This window comes from Phalangium opilio, unplaced genomic scaffold (genome assembly GCF_054372755.1).
Source record: "Phalangium opilio isolate 3A_F unplaced genomic scaffold, DU_Popi_V2 ptg000041l_1, whole genome shotgun sequence".
In the NCBI taxonomy this organism is placed as follows: domain Eukaryota; kingdom Metazoa; phylum Arthropoda; class Arachnida; order Opiliones; family Phalangiidae; genus Phalangium; species Phalangium opilio.
The window spans coordinates 6,880,903-6,907,613 of NW_028324165.1; the positions used below are offsets into that span (position 1 = coordinate 6,880,903).

The 26,711-nt window shown below is 37.2% G+C and overlaps 1 protein-coding gene across 3 annotated transcripts in view; it reads left to right on the forward strand.

The window, feature by feature from the left end:
- LOC149679675 (uncharacterized) overlaps nt 1-26,711 on the forward strand; it is a 37,930-nt gene that overhangs the window by 1,964 nt on the left and 9,255 nt on the right. Inside the window, exon 1 of one of the 3 annotated variants that reach the window (XM_089835488.1) lies at nt 214-1,148. The exons of 1 other annotated variant lie outside the window; for it this stretch is intronic. In XM_089835488.1, coding sequence (XP_089691614.1) covers nt 1,112-1,148 — 37 coding nt within the window. In that variant the 5' untranslated portion in view covers nt 214-1,111. Of the gene's footprint in view, nt 1-213; nt 1,149-26,711 lie in introns of those variants that run through there. One more of the 3 variants, XM_089835487.1, reaches the window with a different exon arrangement.

The window sequence follows — 26,711 nt, forward strand, 5'->3', positions numbered from 1 at the left end:
ACAGACTTACGGAACATATCTTATGAACTAAGACACCAGTGTTTTTATGAGTTCTGGGCAATTGCTCATCTGGCCCGATGGATAAGAAGGTCTGAATCATCTCATCTACTAAGTCCCAATTTCAGGTTCAGCATCACTAGGGTGTAAGGAGCGTAGGGTTGGGGTGGATAGGGGGATGTTGAAATACTCGTAGCTCTGGTGCTTGTAGGAAGCAAGCAAGGGAGGGTCAGGATTTTAGCTCGGGTCTTTGCTGGATATTCACGTACGTACGGTTCTATCCGGATTTCGCTTCGCTGGCTGAGGAAGCCCGTAGCTCTTGGATGACATTTCTCCGTACCGTAGCTTAGAGAGCCTCCTTCCTTCGTTCGTTCGCAGTTATAATATAAATAGGCGAGTCTCTGGTGTGATCTTTCTAGACGTAACGGTTCAATAACTTGTACCTCTACGTTTACTTATAATTCAACTCCTTGAAAAGTGTACATTACCGTTCGTCGTTGTTTACGCGTAGAGATCTCCCCTAAAAAAACCTCAGTTGGAAAATCCGTGTGATCAATTGTGTTTATGTGGGTGTAGTGTTGTGAACGAACGTCGCAGGTGAATTTTTCAAGAAACGCCAGTGAAATTTTTCGCCTATTTTGGATTAGGGTTAACGTTTTAAAACCTAACCTCCAACCAAGTGTGTTGCTACAAAGTATAATATAAATCAGTGTATTTATTATTCGGTCCATAAAAATGACCATACCAGACGAGTTCCGGTAACATCGGTATCGGGTACAACTTGTTTTTAATGATTTTTTGCGGACCCTGCCGCTCTGAGTCCTAGGCTTGTGTAGTTTTATAAGAAACGAATTTTTTTGGCCATTTTTTTCTTCTACGATTCGAGCATTTTTTTTTATGGCGTTACGCCTACGTCAGATGCTTGACCATTGGGATACTGTATCTTTAGTAGTAGTGAACGCTAAACTCCGAGTTGTAGGCCAAAAACGTCTACAAAGTGATTAGGCTTAATTTTTGGGTTCTTTTATAATTTAAATGTATTTATTAACGGGGCTTCCAAAGCTGGTATTTGACCAGCCTATCGGCTAGAACAATTTTTTCGGTGGAAGCAATAATGTCGGCATTAAGTCCGATGCTGGCCGCTTGGTATGGTAAGTTTATTAATTGTTTAATTTTAATTTGTTTGATTTATTTATTTATTTAAAAAACACTTAAGCCTAAATTGGTTTTATATTTTATAAGTAAGGTAATGTTATATTAGGCTTAGCTTAACGTAAAATGCGCGGGAAAAACTGCGCTGCTGAAACTAGTTTTCAATCTTTCTTCTTAAATAATTTTTTTTTTTTTACTTTTAAATTCCGCCCGCTGTTCGCCTCTCTCTAGTCCTCTGTCTTGTTTTGGATTTTTTTTTTTCCTTTTGCTTTTGGAGGTTTTTTTTATCGGACGTTTTGACGTGATTTAACCACGCCCTCATTCCTTTCTGCCGTTTTTAACCAATCAGAATCGTACTTTACTTTCCGAGAGGAATTTACTAAAGGAATACTAAAAAAAAAAGAAAAATGGATGGTTGTATTACGTTTCATTGTCTCGTGAAATCCCTGAGTTTAAGTTCACGTGTATTTTAACGAGTGTATTATTTTGATTTGATTGAAATTTGGTTTTGCCGAAACACATGTTGATTGGCGGTTTAAATTTTCGCGCCCTTAATTTTCCCGCTCAAATAATTTTTATTCTTTTTAGGGTTATTTTGATTTTGAGGGAATTTCCCGTCATAGTAAATTTTTGAATCTTCATTTTTTTTTTCGATTTGAGCGTGATATTAAAATAAAGCAATGAAAAGTTTCGGAAATTTGATTAGTATGATGAGTTTAGATCACGTGTTCTAAGTTTACTGTTCTAGTCTGTAAAACGCGGTAGAAATTAGTCATTTTGTATTTCTTAAATTGACAACAACCTTGAAACTTCAAATAATGAAATTGGTTTGGGAAAATCGACCTTAGTGGGTCAGATTAAAGCTGGAAAGGTCATTTTAGAATTTGTTTTAATGAAAAATCCCTTTTAATTCTATAATTTCTTTATTTTAAAATATTCTCGGATCGTTTTACAGGTGCTATTAAGTTGTAAAGGTCATTAAACCATGATCACATACCCTCTGGTAGGGGCCCCGTTTATAGAGTACTTCGTCTAATTTTTCACAAACTTCTTATTGGTTTTTCGAATTAGAAATTGTACAGGGTGTTCTAAAAAGAGGGTGACTCAGGGTTCATACAAACATGGAAAAATCAGGGAAATAAATAGTTCACAAAAACCTCAGGAAGATTCAGGTAAATTTCGAATTTTTAGTAAAATTCAGGGAAATCAGGGAAGTTTGCGTCAATTTCAAACAGGGGCCGAGTAATTAAGCAAAATGTTCATAAACATACCCTCCAAAGGATTAACATTACACTAAACTTTGGATGCTCGTAACTCTGGTTCTACTAGAGATACGGGGATGTCCTTTGAGTATGTTATAGGCCAATTTGTCCCCCATCTAACCATACTAAAAACTTAGGGCTATGACAAACAGGGGCCGAGTAATTAAGCAAAACGTAAACAAACTACCCCTTCCATAGGATTAACATTACACTATACTTTGGAGGCTCGTAACTCTGGTTCTACTAGAGATACGGGGATGTCCTTTGATTATGTAATAGTCCTATTTATCCCTCCTCCTTCGTTAACATTTGCTCCATAGGATACTCCATATACGGGGAAAAACCTGGAATATTCAGATAAGTATTTGGGGAAAAACCTGGAAATCTCAGGGAAATTTGTTTACCAAAAGTTGTATGAACCCGTCTAATAAAATTTCACGCTTTTATCGCTACTTCATGACCATTTTTTTATCAACTTCTAATTTGAAATCTGGAGGTTAAACAACTTATTTCCTAAGGCTAACTACCTCTATGGTCCAACGAACATTAGGTACTAATTAAGGGGCCACGTATTTGACTAAATCGTAACGACGTTGAACCATGTGATGAAGAAAAGTACTTTAGAAAAGGGGGACTATTTATAGTTAAGATTTAACCATGGCGAAGTATCCGACGCCTCCGTATTAGGTGTGAAACAATAGAAATGACCCATTTATCCAAACGTTTCTTAGACCTAAAAATAATCTTTGAAGTCTGAAAACTGTATTTTTAAAAGTACGAATGTACCAATGGAGAGAAAATTCCAGAAATCCAAAGTTTAGACTGCACTTAGGCTTAACTAGAAGTATATTATGTTTTGAAAATGAAGTTGTTCTATGTTTCTTTTTGTTATTGTCAGTACCATCATTCAAGAAGTGATATCTAGTTTACTAGGGAGAAGCAGTAAGATGCCCAAGTATTGGCGCGCCATAGTCCCAGTCCCCCTTTCAAAATACAAGGGGGGGCGTTAAAGGAGGCCGGGCTATTTCGCAGCCTCTCCTCAGTCGGAAAATAACACTGTAATTTTCGTCATTCGCGTCGCCACTCTGACGTGAGTTTTCAAGAAGCAATGAGATGCTGGTTGTAATTTAGAGGCGGGGATTAACTCCGGACCTACTATACGTTTGGACTGGAAATAAAGCTGGAAATGTGGGGGCGAATTTACACCTCCGTAGTAAACTAGAAATCACTTCTTGGCACCATTAAGTGCATAAGATATCCTCTATAAGTTTGTCACTGGTAACTTAGAAACTGGAGCTTGTAATTATGAAGAGACGTAGATCATAGATTCAGGGTAAAGCGACGTACGCCTGGTGAGGCGCTGCTGTCAAAGGCTTAGTAATGCAGACTAAATAGGAAGATGGAAATCCTGCAAAATTAACCACCGAGTGTAGTTAATCAATTCTCGCTTACTCGTTCTCGAACTAGTTATCTCGAGCTGTAAGTCTCTCAGTAGCATTACGAAGTATAGGTAGTGTCATACTTATCAAGTAACATATCTTATAAACCTATGGTATAATATATGAGCATTATTATTCCTATATATTCCTCTAAAACACTTTTCCCCCCCTCTATAAAATCCTATAATTCCTATGAGGAATTTAAATTTTTGTCTGGGCTCCCTGTCACAAATGACAGACGACGCTCACATGTCTGATAAAATCTGTCGATATCTTTAAACAAACACTTACTTCCCTCAAAATATTGTTATATACTTCTGGTCTGTCCTAACGCGTTTCTTTTTTCGTGGATTTTAGGGCCAAAGTAGGTTGGAACACACAGAAACAGGAAGGCAATGTATGGGGGTTGAATTTTCACATGGGGGGATTCCCGAAAAACTGGCTTTTATATACTAAGAAAGACAACGTAACTTGACACTATTTTACTATGTCCAATCGTACGTTTCTTAAGCGTGGTACTAGTGCCAAGTTAAGTTGGTTTTTGGTTAGAAAAAAATAAAGAGGCAAACCTACGTTTTTACGAAAAAGTTGGTTGGTTTTCTAATAACTAGGAAAAAGTTAGTGACTTTTTTTTCTCGACGGCGTTAAGGTTATATTAGGCCCTTAGGGGAATAAAAGTTTACTAGAGGGATATTTAGGAAGAACTTCAGGAAGCCCGCAACTAAAAACTACGTTTACCTTCAGCGTGGCCTCAAATTTTGCTACGGATTAAAGGGATAGTCAGTCGCGAACTCGCGTTGCTTTGCGTTTCGACTACCAAAATGGTTTTCATATTCGTACTTTGGAATTTAGTGTAAAAGTTTAGAGCGGATAAGAAGTTATTTTTTGATATTTTGAAATGGAAAATGGGAAGAAATTAAGTTCGCCTTGCGTGATAATGTCGTAATGGTTGGGGGAAAACGTGGGAAAGTTGTGGATTTAGAAATGGACCAGAATGGTCAGGGAATTTTAAATTTTTATTGGCAAAATGGTCAGGGAATTTTAAATTTTTATTGGCAAAATGGTCAGGGAATTTTAAATTTTTATTGGCAAAATGGTCAGGGAATTTTAAATTTTTTGGCAAAATGGTCAGGGAATTTTAAATTTTTTTGGCAAAATGGTCAGGGAATTTTAAAATTTTTGGCAAAATGGTCAGGGAATTTCAAGGATTTTGGCAAAATGGTCAGGGAATTTCAAGGATTTTGCCAAAATGGTCAGGGAATTTCAAGGATTTTGCCAAAATGGTCAGGGAATTTCAAAGATTTTGCCAAAATGTTCAGGGAAGTTCAATTTTTGATGAGTGAACTTGAATAGAGTAATTTCTTTCCCATATACGGCAACGTCATAACCCTCTATCTCTTAACTTAGTGATATCCCCCCTCCCCTTCCCTTCCGGGGGCAAATAGTATTCTCTAGTACAAAGTTGCCCCTAACGTAGGGGATACAAAGTTCACTCCCCCTCTCAACCGAAATTACTCTATTCAGCAAATTAGTTGGAACATGGGAACAGAAGTTGGACAAGTTGAATTACCAAATTATAAGTTGATCACTGACCCTTTCTTACACTCAACTTCTAATGAACCTTAACTTCCCTAGTGTTACTGATATCAATCATCCAGTTTGGTCAACAAAAAAAAAAAAAACTGAAGAAAAATTTTTTACATCCGCTACTATCCCTTTAGGGATGGATAAACTAAGCTTTTTCGTAAGGTGGGCGAGATTTTGAGTGAAATGACCTAGGACCCAAAAATTTAGGCCTAAAATTCCATAATTTATGAGAGAGGAGAGGGAGAGAGACCCCAAGATGTCTATCGTAGTATTTTTTCTTAAACGGCCTTTTCTTTGTACGGGTTTTATCGACTCATTATGACATGATTATTGTTTTCCCCTTCAGGGCTCCCTTTTTTGCAAACCTGTAAAACATTTCGCGGATGTTTAGAATCTTGTTAGCAAGGGTCTTGACACTAAAATAATTTGTATAGGCTTTTTTTTTTAAACTGTGATTAACTTTTATTTATTTAACATTTGTAAATGGTATTTTGACCTTTCGGACTTTTTAGGATTAAGGTTTAAATATTAAAATAACCGAACACAAATGATGAGTGTTATCATTTGGAACCATGTTTCTACGTTATTCCTATACGTTATTATAGGATATACGAGCAATTAAGTTTCCGTAATGGACACTACGCGTTAGGCTCTCCTGTTAAGACCGAGTAGCGATATTTAGTTTATTAGGGAGAAGGTATAAATTCGCCCCCACATTTCCAGCTTTATCTCCAGTCCAAACGTAAAGTAGGTCCGGAGTTAATCCCCTACGCCTCTAAATTACAACCAGCATCTCATTGGTTCTTGAAAACTTACGTCAGCGCGACGCGAATGACGAAAATTACAGTCATATTTTCCGACTGAGGAGATTCGAAATAGCCCGGGGCCTCCTTTTACGTCCCCCCTTGTATTTTGAAAGGGGGACTGCAGCACTATGGCGCGCGAATACTTAGGCATCTTATACCTTCTCCCTAATAAACTAGATATCACTTCTTGGTGAGACCTTATTGGACGAATCCATCCGGTGGATAATTAGGCGTCCAATAGGGGAACCCCCCTTTGTTTAGCGGGAAAGCTAATTGCTTGTATCTTCTTTAATATTGTAGATTGAAACATGGTTCCAATTGATAAAGTTCATTATTTTATACCCTCTTTTGCTTAAAATAGAAAAAATCTGGTTTAAATATTAAATTTTATTATATTATACTTTCTGTTACATAAGTATAGTATATATAGAAACATTTATTTTGCTTACATTAAATAATTTTTTTGAATTAGAAACCATTAGTTAAAGAACAAATTATACGATAAATTATTGAACTAAATTAAGATTACAATTCAATGTACAGTTTTATGGATATTTTTTTTTATAATAAGGATAACATAGAGAGTTTAAGAGACTCAAATGTAAAAACCTGTACGAAAATCTGTAGCATTGTAAATTTTTTTCACGAAAATGTGTACGACGTACTTTATCTCCAATTTAAAAGCTAAATTTGAGAACCACATGTGTATTTTCGAAGATGTTACGGTCTATAGTGCTAGACGTTTTCGTACAGGTTTTTCTGTTGATTTTTTTTAACTCTAATAGAGATGAGGTTTTAACGGATTTTTCGCGTTTGATCTTCGGAGTTGCAAGTTTCCTGCAAGTACACCCAAACCAGATGTTTTCTTTTTAAAGCTATTTTTCTTATGTAAGGCATGTTGTTCACTTTGTTTATTTGATTTCAATCCGACTACGTTTTCTAGATAAACAAAGAAAAAAAAATTATTATATTCACTAATTGTAGTACTACCTCGTGTGTTGGGTGCTACCAGGAATTAGGGTGAAGGTATAAATTCGCCACATTTCTAGCTTTATCTCCAGTCCAAACGTAGGTCCGGAGTTAATCCCCGCCTCTAAATTACAACCAGCATCTCATTGGTTCTTGTAAACTCACGTCAGCGCGACGCGAATGACAACGAAAATTTTTTTATTTTCCGACTGAGGAGCGGCTGCTAAATAGTCCGGCCTCCTTGTATTTTGAAAGGGGGACTGGACTATATGGCGTGCGATATTTTATACCTCTCCCTAGTAAACTAGATATCGCTTCTTGGTAAACGTTATTAAGAATATCGAAAGTTAAGTTTCTAAGTTTCATATGAGGATGGACTGATTCTAAAAATCGCTTTACATACCATGTTTTATTTCGGCAGTGTTGATGTTTAACACCAGTGATGTAAACATGAGGCATAGAAATATTAGATGTTTACTTTGCATGATGAAGTTTTGGGTGTACCAACGGAGAAGCGAGAAACAACAGGGGTCAGGGTTGTTTGATTGAAATCAGTTAAAAAAATCATTTGATTTAAATCAAGAATATATTTTTATTTTTAAAAAATGTTTTCTAAGATTCCAAGGAGTAGTTTAAGTAACTCGAGAAGAAACTTAATTAGAAAAGACCTAAAATTAAAAATAATCGTGGCTTTGGTATATTTCAATGTAAGTTTTTCCCAGAATTCCAGTTTGTCTTGCTGGAAAGGCTAGGAAATGAAATAGCGGTCAAGCTAGTCTTTTTATACAAGCATTTGAATAGTAATAATATCCAATAGCTGCTTAAATGTCATGATTATTTTGCTTTTGCTTAATTTTGACTCAAAAGTTTTCATGTTGGTAATTTACTATCTATTAGTTCAATAAAAATCAAAAAAATCAAATAAATCAATTAAAATCAAAAAAATCCGATTTAAATCAAAAAAATCAACAACCCTGACAGGGGTTATGAGTTGATTAGGTCGGTTTTCTCGCTTTATATCTCATCTGGAGTCAATTCTGTCGTTGCCTTACTTTGAGTTTCAATGACTTGTTATTCACGAACTGACCTAGGAAAAATAGGTTTGTTTTGAATTTTTGGGTAAAATTCCATTGCAGCTGGTGTCTAAAACTTTGATCACGGCCATTTTCATATATTTTTCTACTTTGGCGAGGCCATGTTTACGTACTATCGTATTTTCTCATTTCCAATTTACCTTGAAACATAGCATAGCATTTATAGGTAATTTGCAAATTCATTTACCCAAATAAAGACTTGCACACATTGAATCATGTCTGAAGAAAGTAGGGTTCAACATTGGTAAAGTTAGTGCGTTTGAAAGAGACAATCGTGGCATAAATAGCATTTAATTTCGGTAAAAATTTACATAATCATCACCTTTATTATGGGAAGTTAAAGATTACAATTTAATTGACACTTTCGAAAGGTCCAATTTACAATATAATTTTTATGGATAAAATAGAGATTTGAAAGAAAATCTATGAAAAAAAACCTGTTCGAAAATCTGTAGCACCCTAGATTTTCCTCAATTTAAAAATGAAATTGGAAACCACGTGTGTTTTCCTGTTTTTCCAAGATATTACAGACTTTTAGGGAGCTAGAAGTTTTCGTACTCCTTTTTTTTCTGTTATAATGCAAATAAATGCTTAATTGAGAATGCCTAGTCTTTGTTACTTTAATAGAGATGAGGTAAGGGATGTTTCGCGTTTGAGCTTCGGAGTCTCATGGCGGATCCAAGTGTGAGGATTCTGGCACCCAATCTTAGCTTTTTAAAGCTATGTTTCTTTTGAATGGCATATTGACCACTTGGTTTATTTGATTTCAAACTGATAGCGTTTTCTGAATCTATAAATAAAAAATTCATTGTATTAATTAATTGTAGTACCATTCCAGCGTGTGTTGTTTGGGTTGTGATACCTATCTATTATAGCTAAATAATCCCTACTTGGATAACCATTAAATTATCCGCGCATTTAGTCTGAGCGCAGATAAAATAACTCTAAAGTAGCACTTGTCCTCCAAGATTGTCCTAAATGAGGAATTCTAAAAATCTCTTTACATACCGGGTTTTATTAGCTCAACAGCATTGATGTTTAACATAAGTGACAAAAACATGAGGGATAGAAATATTAGATGTTTCATTTGCATGGTGAAGTTTTGACTGTACCAACTGAGAGGCGAGAAAATGGAGTTATGATTCGATTCTGCAAGGTATCTTCTAGAGTCAATTCTGTTGTTGACGTATTTTTCGCTTCAACCTATAGCCTAAAATAACTTGTTTTCACGAACTGTTCTAGGTAAAAATATGTTGTTTTTATTAATTTTGGGTAAAATTCCATTGCAGCTGGTTTCTAATACATTGATCGCGACCGTTTTCATATAGTTATTGCTAGGTGTGGTTATGTAACCAGACCTAGCTTTGCGATGGTGTTTTTGTATGTATGTATGTGTGTTAGTTTGTTGGTGGCCCCCGGGTACACAAAAAACCAAGCGTGGATAGAAACCGATTAAGGCAAGATCCACTACCACTTTGGAGCTCGTAATGTTAAAGAAATTTCGAAAGAAAGTACATTAGCGCTATGGTATGAATTTATAACGGTTTTCGTGTTTTTGGATGGACATAAAACAAGTTTGTTGGGGCCCTTTATATGAAAAGATCCGCTTCCAGCTCTTATAAGTATTGGCATAAGTTTATCATGTCTCTAAGTACACAAATACGGGTTACAACTGGGCATCTTCCGCAGGCTACTGTGACGTCAGAACTCGTATAGAGATCCGAAGAGAGAAAATTTTGAAATTTCTGTCGCAGTGCAGCCACCAAGCGGTCGAGACGATTACTAAATGGGTCACATGAAAAAAAAATCATAAAATGGAATAAAGGAGATTTTTACGTTTCGTATAGGCAGGCATTGGGGGGAACGAATTTTACTTAAGCAACCCCAAATCCCTCTGTCTCTCGTGAGATAGAGGCGGTTTCAGTCCTGAAACATTCTAAAAGGGATAAAAGAAACGCTAGGCTAGGCAGTACAATTCTGTATTCAAGTTGAGGTGATAAATGATACGGAGAGAGTATAGGGTTTCATTAAAGGGAGCCAGACAAACACTATTGCCATAGGAGTAGCAGCCATTTCTCTACTTAGAGGCATGATAAACTTATGGTATTGGGAAAGAAACTACATTGGCATCGTCAAAGAATTCACCTGGTTAGATACCGGCAACCCTCAAGTTTGTGTTTAATTTGATGGACGGCTGTATCAAAGCGTTGATATTAGAAATATTTTCTCCAAACTCCGGTTTTTCGGAATGTGGTCATAGCAGCTAGAATGAGAGATTCATTTACAGGCGGAAAGGGCCTTATTTACAAAGGCTGTGTGGCTGTTAATGTTCCCCAACTGTTAGCGAGTTAGGAAACATCAATACTAAACTACATTAGCACAGGGACCGTCCATAAACTACGTCACACTCTTATGGGGGGGAGGGGGTTTCTAAATTTGTGACGGTCCGTGACAAGGGGGAGGGAGTGGTTCTTCGATGCGTGACGTCACATTTAGCATTGATTTTGTAACAAAGTCAGTAAGAGGCCGATTGGCTCTCTTATGTTATAGAAGAAGAAAGACAACATTCCATAGTCCACCGTTACAATAATTTACCAAAATTGTTCTTCCATCATCACTAAAATAGTAGAAAATTTAAGCAATTATCTACTATTTACACCTTTTTATAGCCAATTTAAATAGCGCATTTAAAATAAACAGCGTAAACTCTCTTATGCCTCTGTTTATTCGCCCCTATTATTTGTGAGGATGAATCAAATGCCCCTACCGATTGAAATGGTTTCGATTCTTTGGCAAATTTTCTAAATCTCAAGCTCGATTAGTCTGTTTTCGGTGACAGTGTCGAAACCTAAAAAGTGTGCCCCTTTAACTAAACTTTATGGAACTTTTTTGAATCTTATAAAAAGTACATCCAGACATTAAAATTCTAAAGGTCAATCAGAGGGAAAAAGCTTAAAACGGAAGACAACTTGAATTTTCAGCCGAGCAAAATATTTCTGAGAGGGCGGCATATCACTCAAGAAATTAATCAAATTAAATTTGTAAATTAAGACAAATCATAGTGCGGAGGGGGGGGGGGGGGCTAAAGAAATGTGACGTGGTTTTTAGTGGAGGGGTCTGAGAGAAGCGTGACGAAGCGTGATCTGGGGGGACGGGGGGGTCAGAAAATGCTTTTTTTCGCGTGACGTAGTTTATGGACGGTCCCACATACGAAACTATCACGTTCGCCCCAACCACACCTAGATAATAAGGAAATTTTATTTACGTGACTTGTTCTCATTTCAACTTTACATTGAAACATACTCTTATAGTTTAGTGCAAAGGCGCTTAACCAAATGGACAAAAAACACGTTGAATGTCCGAAGAAAATAAGGTTGAATATTAGTAAAGTTTCTGGCCGGCGTATCTTCTAGAGTCAATTCTGTTGACGTACTTTTCGCTTCAGCTAAAATTACTTGTTTTGCATAAACTTTCCTAGGAAAAAATGGGTTTTATTTTTAAATTTTAGATAAAATTTCATTGCAGCTGGTGTTTAAAACATTTATCGCAAACGTTTTCATATATTTTTCTATTTTGACGAAGCCTTGTTTACGTACTATCGTATTTTTCTCATTTCAACTTTACCAGAAGTAAATGAACCGAAGTTACCGGAGTCCTATTGTTTATTCATTAAGCACAAGTTCCTCACAAACCCCCATATTTCAACCCCGACGATAGTCTCGCTCCTCTGCTCTTTCGAGTCACAACAATTTTGAAAACGCCACCAAGCGGCCAATGTTCGAGTAACCGGATTTTCCGGGAATTAGAGTTTTTAAAAATGGCGACTTTTTCCCTCGGAAGATTCTTTTGGGGAGAGGTTCACACTCTTTGAAAAACTTTTCGAGTAGGATAAGAATACTTTTAACATACTTTTGTCCAATGTCTGACTTTAGAATTTCAATAAATCTTTCCCGACTTGAAGTCACAAATGGTCGATTAACATTTGAAAGGTATTTCAAAAGATCATCCCATATGTTTTCATCCATTATCGAACGTAAGCCTAGGGCCTAAGCTCCTAAGATAGAAGCAGACGCCTATTTCTGAAACAACGACTATTTATTCATACTAACGATATTGCGCGAATTTGTAACTAAGCTGTAACTATGGTCTTTGGTGCCAGCGTTAAATTTCGAGACGATTCAGGTAGAGGTACAGCTACCTTGATTTTTACTACCCCCACGTTATGGAAAACGCATTATACAAATTTTGCCCTCTCCGGTAACTTCGGTTCATTTACTTCTGACTTTACCTTGAAACATACGTGTGTATAGTTTAGTGCAAACGCACTTACCAAATATTAATAGCCAAAAAAACACGTTGAATGCCTTAAGAAAGTAGGGTTCAACATTAGTTAAGTTCAAGAATATTTATAAGAGACAATCGTGAATGAAATAACATTTAATCTTGGTAAAAATCTACATAATTAGAAGTTAATTACTTTTATCATTGGAAGTATGAGCTCTTGAGATTATTTGAAACTGTGTTTGATAGTTACAATGTTGATTAGTTCCAGGAGTAAGTATTTACTCCTGTTACCATGTCCTCTACAGAAATTTTATCACCTCCTTTTTAAGAATGTCATAGGCCTGCCGCAATTTTTATTAAAAGCCCATTCAGAATCAGATTAGATTAAAATCCGAGGGGTCGTCATTCATGAAATCCCGTACGCTACCCGTGAAATCCAATTTAAGAAATCCGAAATTAATGCTGATTTCGAAATCAAATAAAAAATCCGAAATCAGCAACGAAATCACAAAATCAGTAAAAAAATCATAAAATCAGTAAAAAAATCACAAAATCAGTAAAAAAATCTCAAAATCCGAGGAAATCACGCGAAAAACCTCAAAATCCAACGAAATCAAGGGAGATATCGCAAAATCAGTCGAAATCACTGTAAAAATAGCAGAATCCGACGGAATCACGGGAAAAATATCAAAATTCGATGAAATCCATTGGATTTTATCGAATTCTGAAATCAAACAAAATCCGACGAAATCAAATGAAATCCGATGAAATCAAATTGGATTTCGAAATCCCGTACACTTTTTCCTAAACGTCCGACCCCTCGTTAAAATCTCACGCTCTTGGTCGGTCGCCTAAATGGTTATTTTTCAACCATGACTTCTGAATATTAAAATAACCGAATCTAAAATGGCAAATATTGCCATGAGCGTGTAATAATAATTAAAGCATGTTGAAAAATTGAAGCCCAGTTAGTGTCTCCTGAACTGACAATCAAGAATCCCTTTGAACCGGCACATTCTTACTTCTTAGGGGGTTTGTAACATTGTATAGAGAGAGAGGGGGGGGGGGGTCTTTAAAAAATTCCAAATCGAATTTTTGGCAATAAGATAACCAGCCAACTTGGTGTTGGGGGCGGGGGGGGGGGGGAACAGCGAATGGGCTGGAATAGATTCTCTGTCCCCCTTTTTTAAGTCGTGAGACCGACAATGTCCGAAAGCGGTTTTTCATACAGTCATAAGTAAACTAATAACAAAACGTATGACTAAAACCATAAGTTCATAAGGTATGTTCCTCCATAAGTTTGTCACTGGTAGCTTAGAAACTGGAGCTTGTAATTTTGAAGTGAGTGAGGTAGGTCATAGATTCGAGGTAAAGCGACGTACGCATGGTTAGGCGCTGCCAAAGGCTTAGTAATGCATAGGAGCTAGATGGAAGTCCTGCAAAATGAACCATCCGGGTGTAGGACTTCAATTCTCGCTTTTGTCGTTCTCGAACTAGTTATCTAGAGCTGTTTTAAATATGTGGCTTGAATGCGTTTCAAGCTTGCGAACCTTGCAACCATGGCAAAGCGAAGAGAGCGAACGCGTATTTCTGGTGTGGCCGTCGCTGAGTCTCTCAGTAGCATTACGAAGTATAGGTAGTGTCATACTTATTTAACACTATCTTTAGTACATTTTGACTTTTTCCCACAAAATTCTCATAAATTCATAACATACTTACAATTGTTATGTTACTTTTTGTAAGGTAAATCCTCTGTTACTAACGCCGATTGGCGTCCATCTGCAACTGTTAGTTTCAACTTGTACTGTGGTGCTTAATTTAAAAGTAAACGAAGTCAAAAGCGGAGTTACTATTTGAACGTCAACTTAACTTGAAAGTTTCCCGAAGAAGTCAATTTTTGAATGGCTTCTGTTTATTCAGTTTATTTCTTGGCTTATGTCAAACGCTATCCGATTTTCGTATTTTTTTCCCGACATGCAATCATAAGTTAAGCCATCATCCATAAGTATGCGTCTAGTATTGTGCTAACCTGCCTTTAACGCCATCTTTCGAGGTTCATAAAAACCGGTTAAACATGATAGGTTTCAGAAAGGTAGAATAATAATATATATTTTAAATTTTAACGTTTTTCAAAGTAAATTAAAGGCCGACTTCCAGTGAAAAGGGTTCTAGCGAACTGAAAACTGAGCATCGAGACTAACAATGGAGCGACCGTGCCGATTTTTGAATCCCCGCTGGGCTAAAAGTTGGAAAGGTTCCAGCTATCTGAAACCCGTTCATTGTGATTTTGGCGAACTGAGAATGAACAATGAAAAATCCTTTTAAATTTATTTCCTCTCGAATTTTTGATTTCCCCTTGAAGGAAATTCTCTATTGTGTATCTTCAGTTCGCTAGAACCGCCACATTGCACGGCTTTCAGTTAGCTGGAACCCTTCCAACTTTTACACCCAGCGGGGATTCGAAAATCGGTGCACGGTCGTTCTCCATTGTTAGTCTCGTCTCGATGCTCGGTTTTCAGTTTCGCTAGAACCCTTTTCGCTGGAAGTCGGCCTTTAAATGAAATATTAATGCATAACCCTACATACAATCCCTCTGCAACTGCAAGAACTGATGGTATACACTGTGTACACTTTAACTTCGTCTAAATATTAAACAAGATATATCCCCATCTTAAAACAATTTTATTTCTATACAAACTTGATTCCTTTGTTAATTTAGAAGCAATACATCCAACTCAGTATGTAAACAGAAGTGGATAATAGAAGAAGTGTGACACTCTGTATCCTTTTAATACTTCAGTTATGTAACATGATTTTTCCCAGGCGAGGGAGCTCCTTTTTGTTAATTTGCTCTCCCGCTCATCAAACTTAATTCAGATGGGTAACTATCGCACCGTGCTAGGGTGAATTCTATAACTGTTTGGCATTTACTAAATCCTCAGCAATCAACCCACAAACCTTGATTGTCTTGACGTGGGACAAAAATGACCACATGCGCATGGGCCTTTGGCAATAATAGTTAAGCGCTAATAGAGTAATGATGAGGGAACTAATTATCGCGTTTGTGATTCGGTTTAATCAAGAAGTGATATCTAGTTTTGTTAGAGAGAAGGTATAAGATTCCTAAGTAAGTATTCGCGCGCCATAGTCCCAGTCCCCCTTTCAAAATACAAGGGGGGACGTAAAAGGGGGCCGGGCTATTTCGCCTCTGCTCAGTTGGAAAATGCGTAATTTTCGCCATTCGTGTCGCGCTGACGTGAGTTTTCAAGAACCAATGAGATGCTGGTTGTAATTTAGAGGCGGCGGGGATTAACTCCGGACCTACGTTTGTTTGGACTGGAGATAAAGCTAGATTATAAATGTGGCGAATTTATACCTTCTCCCTAATAAACTAGATATCACTTCTTGGTTTAATAGTAACCTCGCTATAATAAATGTAAAATGATGTTGGGAAGAATCATGTTGCAATTACCCCAGGCGCTTTGTGGTAGTACACTTCTCTCGAATAGAAGTATTATTTACTTCTGACTCTACTTAAACCCAGTCTTAATCTCTTAAAAACAACGCGTTTCATCTTCCCGCCTTCAAACCCATTAGCTTTTATAAACCAACCGGATGAGCGTATTTTCGTTTGGAGTTACTTCTACTTTTATCGAACGAAAGTAGAGTCTCGCCCACCCAACTATTTCGAGGGATTTTAAAAATAGACTCCGCCCAACTTACTGCCCACGTTACTTACTAGTTACTACAACTCAAGGCAGCAGCCCAAGCTCCCGGCTCCATTGCTTGCCGTTGCCCCTAAGGGAGGTTTTCTGAAATGGAATGGAATATAAGCGTATGTACTATGTAGTATATCAGAAATACGAGATGAGATGCATTTCGAAAACTCGACGTAACATGACGTTTATAAGTGTGTCTTTCAAAGGCAAAGCTTAAAGGGTTCGATTAAGTTGTTTAGTTCGCTTTTAGTTTCATAAAATTCCATGAAAAATGTTGATATAAGTTTATAAGATATGTTACATGATAAGTATGACACTACCTGTACTTCGTAATGCTAGAGACTTACAGCTCGAGATAACTAGTTCGAGAACGACGGAAGCGAGAATTGAAGTACTACACTCGGTGGTTAATTTTGCAGTCCATCTTCCTATTGAGTCTGCATTACTAAGCCTTTGACAGCAGCGCCTCATCAGGCGTATGTCGCTTTACTTCGAATCTATGACCCACGTCACTTCATGACAAGCTCTCAGTCACAAATGACTGGCAATAGAGATCTGAGTAGTACGTCACCTCCTTGAAGTCTTACCACAGTTTTGGGAGCCATATAGGGCTTAACTCCGCCCCCAGCGCCATTATGGTATGTTTTTTTTTGTACAGAACCAAATCTATATAAGCCCCTCCTCCTGGTATGTTTTTTAGCACTAGTGGAAGGTACAGGTAGCGTGACGTTGCATGACGTAGTACTGCCAAGTCCCTATTGTTGGGTTTCAACTTTCCTTCAACCCTCCAGTATGGCCCTTTAAATTACCTCACTAATCTTAGCTTCTGCTCCCAACTTGTCTGTTCAATACCAATAGGCCTTTTCGATCTTAAAGAGAGTAGGCAACCCTTAGTATCGTGACGTACAAAGGGGATCATTCATACATTGCCCACTCTCCATGATACCAAAGGACTGTACAGCGCAGGCGCCAAAAAGCTAAATGAAAGGCAAAGTTTTACCCCCGTGTCTTTCCCTTTTTGTTACGTCGAAATGCTCTATTATCATTGAAACGAAATTGTGTACTACTTACCTTTGTTAGTTAACTTATGCCATTTCGTAAATGTTTCAGAATGGTTACAGAGGCCGGAGTATAACCGGGGGGAAAATGTCAATTGAAAAGTAAATAAACTATAAAATGTAATCATTTTTAAATCCTTTTTAAAAATTTAAGGCACTTTGCTTTTCGAGGGAAATAGAGTAGGTTTGAAACGGCAATATTGATTTTTGTTACGTTGTTATTCGTGCATGTCGCAATTATTTTAAAAGTTAGCCTGGCAAGCTAAATTGTTTTTATTTATTTTTATGTAGTTTAAATGAATTTGTTTTTAAATTATTTTAATGGTTGGATTGATGTCACGGTTGGCTTGAAAAAAGTGAGGTTTGTACGAAAGTGGAGTATGCTTGGAAGCGGACAAACAATCTGGGAAATAAGGATATTTTTAAAACTAGTCCGTTGGACCAGTGGCGACCCCCCCCCCTGTTTCCAAAATAATAATCTGTTACTTAGGACTGATCTCACCTTAGTTTTTCTATAGATTTGCAGTTAATAAACTGGTCTGCTCTTAGTTTTCCCATAGATTAGCTATTAATAAACTGGTCCCCTCTTAGTTAGATTTGCGATTAATAAACTGGTACGTTCTTAGTTTTCCTATAGATTTGAGATTAATAAACTGGTCTGCTCTTAGTTTTCCTATAGATTAGCGATTAATAAACTGGTCCCCTCTTAGATTTGCGATTAATAAACTGGTCCCCTCTTAGATTTGCGATTAATAAACTGGTCCCCTCTTAGATTTGCGATTAATAAACTGGTCCCCTCTTAGATTTGCGATTAATAAACTGGTACGCTCTTAGTTTTCCTATAGATTAGCAATTAATAAACTGGTCCCCTCTCAGTTTTCCTATAGATTTGCGATTAATAAACTGGTCCTCTCTTAGTTAGATTAGCGATTAATAAACTGGTCCCCTCTTAGCTTTCCTATAGATTAGCGATTAATAAACTGGTCCTCTCTTAGCTTTCCTATAGATTTACGATTAATAAACTGGTCCTCTCTTAGCTTTCCTATAGATTTACGATTAATAAACTGGTCCTCTCTTAGCTTTCCTATAGATTTACGATTAATAAACTGGTCCTCTCTTAGCTTTCCTATAGATTTACGATTAATAAACTGGTCCTCTCTTAGCTTTCCTATAGATTTACGATTAATAAACTGGTCCTCTCTTAGCTTTCCTATAGATTTACGATTAATAAACTGGTCCTCTCTTAGCTTTCCTATAGATTTACGATTAATAAACTGGTCCTCTCTTAGCTTTCCTATAGATTTACGATTAATAAACTGGTCCTCTCTCTTAGCTTTCCTATAGATTTACGATTAATAAACTGGTCCTCTCTTAGCTTTCCTATAGATTTACGATTAATAAACTGGTCCTCTCTTAGCTTTCCTATAGATTTACGATTAATAAACTGGTCCTCTCTTAGCTTTCCTATAGATTTACGATTAATAAACTGGTCCTCTCTTAGCTTTCCTATAGATTTACGATTAATAAACTGGTCCTCTCTTAGCTTTCCTATAGATTTACGATTAATAAACTGGTCCTCTCTTAGCTTTCCTATAGATTTACGATTAATAAACTGGTCCTCACTTAGCTTTCCTATAGATTTACGATTAATAAACTGGTCCTCTCTTAGCTTTCCTATAGATTTACGATTAATAAACTGATGCCCGCTCTTAGCTTTCCTATAGATTTACGATTAATAAACTGATGCCCGCTCTTAGTTTTCCCATGGATTTGCAATTAATAAACTGGTCCCCTCTTAGTTTTCCTATGGATTAGCGATTAATTAACTGGTCCTCTGTTAGCTTTCCTATAGATTCGCAAGTAATAAACTGGTCCTCTGTTAGCTTTCCTATAGATTCGCAAGTAATAAACTGGTCCACTCTTAGTTTTCCTTATAAACTTATGGTTCTATTTAATTGAACTCCATCAGGTTATAAGAAACCAATTTTTGGGTTTTCCCAACTTTTGTCATTCATGGTCAAAAAGATTTGAATTTGTCATGGCTTTTCCCTAAGCGCCGGTTACGTAAATGATAAATTTTTCTATACTTGGGTAATAATTTTCTCTCGGGACCCTTGGAGGAAGTTTAACGACATTACGAACGTAATAAGCAAGCAAGCAACCAACCTAGCACGCGAAACAACTCTAATGTTATTGTATTGATTGCTTTAAACCAAAAACACTGACACAATCCTACATTAATGTTTTTCGTTCGGCTTTAGATTTCTTATCAAAAGTCTCTTACTTGAAGTTGATAGTAAAACGCAGCTATAGATGTATTATTATAAGTTTATAAGATACGTCTCATTATAAGTATGACACTACCTATGCTTCGTAACAATAGGCTTACTGTATAGATAATAATCTGTCTATACTTACTGAGAGCTAGTTCGAGAACGACAAGCGAGAATTGAAGAACTACACTGTCTTGCAATCCATCTTCCTATTTAGTCTGTACAAGAAGTGATATCTAGTTTACTAGGGAGAAGATCTAAGATGCCTAAGTATTCGCGCGCCATAGTCCCAGTCCCCCCTTTCAAAATACAAGGGGGGACGTAAAAGGAGGCCGGGCTATTTCGCAGCCTCTCCTCAGTCGGAAAATACGTAATTTTTGTTGTCATTCGCGTCGCGCTGACGGCTGACGTGAGTTTTCAAGAACTAATGAGATGCTGGTTGTAATTTAGATTAACACCGGACCTATGTTTGGATTGGACATAAAGCTGGATATGTGGCGAATTTATACCTTCTCCCTAATAAACTAAATATCACTTCTTGGTCTGTACAAAGCCTTTGACAGCGCCTCACCAGGCGTATGTAGCTTTACCTCGAATCTATGACCTACGTCACTTCATGACAACCTCCAGTTTGTAACCAGTGACAAACTTATGGAACATATCTTATAAACTTGTGGTATTTTCAAATGAAAATAGAGTTACATTTACCACTTTACCTACCGACTTCTGCAACTACCTGTTGAGTTTACCATGCCGTGTAGCGGGCAACTTTTTTTTTTTGGTTTATTTGTGCCATTAAAAGTTAGCGTGTTTTCTTTCGAATTAAATATAGTGCAGAAACGAAAGCAGTATGGGCGTGAGGTTGGCCATTTTCACTACGGACCTACCCCATGGGTAAAATATTTTAATCGTTGTTGGACAGGGTCTCGGACAGGGTTGAGGCGCTTTCCAGTTCAGATTGGTCAGTTGAAATAAGCTCTTTAGGGCAAAGTAGTCAGAGTTATTTCTTATTTAATTTCATTTAATTACGGTAAGTTATGTAGTTACAAATTTTATACACGATGACAAGACGGATTTTCATTATTAATTAATTCTTAAATTTTGCACCGCTCGATTAATTTTACGTTGTAACTAAATGTAATGAAAAAATTCTTACTCCTGACTTGACTGAGAACAGGTCAACGTCCAGAGCAAACTGCAACCAAGAAGTTATATCTAGTTTATTGGGGAGAAGTTGTAAATTCGCACCCACATTTCTAGTTTTATCTCCAGTTCAGACGTAGGTCCGGACGTAGTTAATCCCCGCCTCTAAATTACAACCAGCGTCTCATTGGTTCTTGAAAACTCACGTCAGCGCGACGCGAATGATGAAAATTACGTATTTTTAGACTGAGCAGAGGCGAAATAGTCCGGCCTCCTTTTACGTCCCCCCTTGTATTTTGAAAGGGGGACTGCAGCACTATGGCGCGCGAATACTTAGGCATCTTCTCCCTAATAAACAAGATATCACTTCTTGGTGCAACAATTCAGGTGGCACGTGTCGAATGAAATTTAGCGCGAGATTTGATAAAAATGGCGCGCGATGTGAATCATGTGACTGACAATCGTGGCGCGAGATATAGATTGTGCCACGGGAATTTTGTGAACAAAATGGCAGGGCGTTACGCGATTGGTTGGTGGTGCAAATATCAAATTATCTATGAAACTAAGCCTAATTTGAATTTTAAAATCATTCGGAGTTGGTATTTCTTGAATGTTTCACTATGCAAATTGATTAATCTTATAATTAGTAGAATTATTGATGCAAAAAATTAATATAACTTATTTTCCATTTCACTCTCGCTTTTAACTGTAAATAGATGATCATTAGGCTGAGGTTTAATTAGGCTTAACGCCGACACGGAGCTAATAATATCCGCTGTTTACTAACTTCCTTTTGGGAGTCTTATTTCCTCGCTCGTTTTCTAAATGAGGTTTCTCTTGGTTCATTAAAAATAAATAAAGCTGTCTCAACTATATTTATATATATGTAAAAGCGGACTCTGTAAACAATACAAAAATTGGCGCGGTATTCTATTGAGCGGGAAAACTCCCATTTCATTTTGGCGCGAACTTCTCAGTCATTCGATACAGTTTCTCTTACAGGTAAAGAGGCCTAAATTTGGGGGCCTTAAAAAAATACGAACTAGTTTTCGTGTTTTTGTTAAAGGGATACTTAAAAGGTTTTTCAGGTTAATTTGTTTAGTTTTCTTTTTATAATGGGAGGGAATACATCTACAGGTGTTAGAAAATGGCTAATGGATTAATAGTATATTTCTGGGAGTTATGCAGGGTTGCTGCTGTACTTGAAATATCTTTAAAGTAAAGGGAATTGGAAAATAGGTGTGAAATGTCAGGGAAAACGAGAGCAGTTTTGAAAATTGGTGTGAAATGTTAGGAAAAATCTAAGCAGTTTGAAAATAGGTGTCAATGTTAGGGGAAACCGAACTAGTTTGAAAATAGGTGTGAAATGTCAAAGGAAAACCGAACTAGTTTGAAAATTGGTGTGAAATGTCAGGGAAAACTGAACTAGTTTGAAAATTGGTGTGAAATGTCAGGGAAAACTGAACTAGTTTGAAAATTGGTGTGAAATGTCAGGGAAAACTGAACTAGTTTGAAAATTGGTGTGAAATGTCAGGGAAAACTCAACTAGTTTGAAAATTGGTGTGAAATGTCAGGGAAAACTGAACTAGTTTGAAAATTGGTGTGAAATGTCAGGGAAAACTGAACTAGTTTGAAAATTGGTGTGAAATGTCAGGGAAAACTGAACTATTTTGAAAATTGGTGTGAAATGTCATGGAAAACCGAAGCAGTTTGAAAATTGGTGTGAAATGTCAGGGAAAACCAAACCAGTTTAAAAATAAGTGGGAAATGTCAGGGAAAACCAAACCAGTTTAAAAATAAGTGGGAAATGTCAGGGAAAACCAAACCAGTTTAAAAATGGGTGGGAAATGTCAGGAAAAAGTCAGGGAGAGTAGTTTTAAAATTGTTACTAAAGTCGGGAACAGTTAATAAATTGGATCGGTAATTTTTCAATTGTAGTAATAGCATCATTTAAAAGTTCACGTTACTGGTAATTTTTTAAACACCCCATTCTGTCGAATCTTCAAATAAAAGTAGCATTAAGATGAAACCCTTAATTCATAGACTTAAACTATTAATCTTTCATATACTTCCGTTTTAATGAACTTCGACTCCATATAGAGTAGTGGCACTCCATGTTAACTACCCTTAGAACATAATACAGTCAAAGGCAAGTAGGTGCCATTACTCTATTCTCCTTGTCATTTTAGAATCCCTTGTCCGTGTCCGAAATTATTGTACCTTTTTCGTTTCCAAAAATTTCTTTTCTAACATATAAGAGGCCCTAGTATTTTTAACCTTTTTTAGCTCAGTGACATAGACTAGTATTTCCCTGTGCTTTACGTAAGGGGGGGGGCGAACGCCTTGTCTTTCCCCTCCCCCACCCCCCTTTATCAAAGCGCCTTAGGTTAGACTTCCCTTGTCTGTCTGCTTCAACTTAGGTTCGATGGACAATGGCATCTATAGCGTTAATGGTTAAGAACGGGGAGCGTTGCACTTGACCAAGGTTTTATGGGGGGTTTCCATGGAAACGCCTTTAAATTTGTTGCGTAAGGACTGCGTGGATATATATTGTCTGTGTGAGAATTGCTAGGGCGTCAGAGAGGGTCTTGGTCTTACCAACTTTCGATGGTTCTATTTTTAATTTTTTTTTTTTTTTTTTGGAAATATTTATTGTTCCAAAATACATAAGTTTAGAGACTAGGAGTGTTGGTGGTACCATTTACATCTGGAGGTCAGGTTTGGCTACTTGGCGGACTAAGTGCAGTACCAAGTCGCCTGGACTCCTAGTGTAAATGCTATCAATCATCTATAGTAAGTTTATTTTATCACTATTAGTATAAGTTCGTAAGATAGTTACATAAGTTTGTCACTGGTTACAAAATGAAACGTGTCATGAAGTGACGTAGGTCATAGATTCTCGTAAGGCGACGTCTGGTGAGCAGTCTGGGGAAATAGCACACTTCCTCTGGTCCAAAACCAGTTTATTAATAGCTTGGACTAGTTTTTAACTCAAGAAGTTGGGTTACTGGTCCTCGGGACCAGTTTATTAATTGCAAATCTATAGAACAAAGGCTAGGACCAGTCCGGAGACCAGTTTATTGTTTCAGACACTAGGGGGGGGGGGTCACTGGTCCAAAGGACTAGTTGAAAAAATATCCTTATTTCCCAGAATGCTGGTGAGGCGCTGTCAAAGTCTTAGAACAACAGACTAAATAGGAAGATGGAAGTCCTACAAAATTAACCGAGTGTAGGACTTCAATTCTCGCTTGTCGTTCTTGAACTAGCTCTTTCTAAGTATCTAGCATTATATATATTATTATAAGCGGATGGATAATGTTATTATCCGCTTATGGTTAAAGTTATAATATCATTTGTCAAGGAATTCCAGTCGTCTATGACAGCACACGAACAACAGACCTAAGTAACTGTTAAACCTGCATGGAATACCTGGAAATGTTAGGGAATTTTGAAATTGTCATAATAAAACTCTTGGAATTTGGTGGTAATGGTTCAGTAATTTTAGTTTTCATGCTACAACTCGTATACAACCACAAAATTCTGATTTTTCTATCCATAAAAGCTGGAAAAATTCTTTAGTTGAACCGGGGATAGATTTAATTTTAGAAGTTGGAATGGAGAACAGAGTAATGTGGGCGCGCGTCAAAGTCCCGGACCCCCTTGCACGGGATGGGGGGGGGGTATGAAAGAAGAGGCGGGTCATAGCGACAGAGGTAAAAAGGAATTACGTATTTTTCGCCGTCTCCGTCAGCAACGTCATCAAAAAGTACTTTAAGTGAGCCAATGGAATAATTTAAAATTTTCGTTACGTGTTGGAGGGAAGGGCTTTATACTGGGCTGAAGTCAATACTAACCGTTATCCATTCCTACTTCTAAAATTAAATCTATCCCTGGTTGACCAGAGAAAATCTGGAATAAATAGTAAGGGAATTTTGAATTTGAAAAATGCGTCACGTGACAAACTCTCTATATTTCGAAATTCAAAGGTCCTATTATCGTGCTTTAATTCTAAAGTCTAAACTATACTTGTTTTGGCGATATTATTGAGATTAACTCTGTCATAGCATTTACGTAACCCCAACAACCCCTTTTAGAACGTCTCCTTCCTGTCCTTTCCACCGTAACATAGTATATCTCTAAAATTTCCCCTTCAAGTTTATAGGTCTAACTTGGCCAGTAATTAAGGTACAGACAGCTTCGTTTGGGGCCCTCCTCCTCCTCCTACGCCTCCTCTTCTGTCCTCAATTTCTAATTAAATCCTCCTGACGCAAAACCACCCAAAATGTTTCATATTTCTCCCATCATTTTCCGATAAAACCTTTCCCTAAAACTCCCCATATAGTCACGTGAGTGTGTGATGGCAGAGGGAGTCTCGGCGAGGGATTTATTCTTGTCTACGTTTATCTATCAGTTGTGGTGGTAAAAGTGCATCAATTTGAAGTATTTTTGCTCCCAATAGACCCTTTTTCATAAGGGTGGAGCCCGCAGTTTCGTCTGCTTGACCATAAGTTTATGAGATATGTTCCATAAGTTTGGCACTTCCCGAGCACTTCCTATACTTCGTAACGCTAGAGACAAGAAGCGATATCTAGTTTACTAGGGAGAAGGTATAAGATCCCTAAGTATTCGCGCACCATAGTCCCAGTCCCCCTTTCAAAATACAAGGGGGGGGGGGACGTAAAAGGAGGCCGGGCTATTTCGCTGCCTGTCCTCAGTCGACAAGCGAGAATTGAAGTACTACACTGGGTGGTTAATTTTGCAGGACTTCCATATTCCTATTTAGTCTGCTTTACTAAGCCTTTGACAGCGCCAAAACCAGGTGTCGCTTTACGAGAATAGATGGCGTTTTATCTACGTCATTTCATGACAAGCTCCAGTTTGTAACCAGTCACAAACTTATGGTTAAGACATAAAAGTTACCAGTCTATAAAATTTGGTGTGTGTGTGTGTGTATTGTTCGGAGACGTATCTAACCTTGAAGGAGAAAGAGATGGAGCCGAAATTTCCCTGCCTATAACGTTTCTATCTGTAGCGCCATCTACGGAACGGCAACGAAGTCCTCCCAGCATCCTAGTCAGTAGCGTTACTGTAGGGCCGTACGTTACTGAAATGTCGGAAATACCCCTTGTGTCTTAAAAATAGAAGCTAGTTATCATACATATACAATGACGCTACGAGGCAGCTTTTAACAATCGCCTATTGAAGGAAGGGTAGGGGAGTGCGCAAGTTACATTGGGAGGCTTTCATTGCCGCAAATGGCCCATCACTATTACCGCTCCATCTTATCTCCTTCTGACTTTTGAAATAGGTTTATTTGCTAAGTTTTAAGCTACTAAAGCCGTGTTTACACTTTGAAATTAACGTTTATGGAAATGTTAAACACATTTTTAAAAATAATAGTTGAGTGTTAAGTTTTGAGCTTTCAAAAATAATTGAAAACGGTTACAAGTCTCTAGTGTAAACACCTCTTGAACTTTATATACTGAACTTAATATATTTCAGACTAAACTGTAATTGTTCCCGAAAATTTATATCGGTGATTTTTAAGTAAATATGTTCGTTGTGCATATTATAAATATATACATTTCTTAATGAGCTCGTGAATTCTGTAATTGAGAGTCCAGATTATATTTTAGATTATAAACACTCCTTCAATGTAAATAAAATGATACACCTAGAAATTTATTACAAATGCTCTAGGGACAATAAACTGATTGGTTTTTGGAAATTTAGTATCTCCCCTTGGGGATAATTATTCACTCGTGATTAAAGGCGGGTTAGGTCCAACAACACGACATTCTACTAAAGTTGTTTCTTTGTTTATGCTGTCTCTATCAAATGAAGACGTGGTTTGACTTTCGTTAGAGTTTAGTCTGGAGTTTCTGACTTTACTTAACTTCTTAATACAATTAAGAAAAGGTTCCTAGC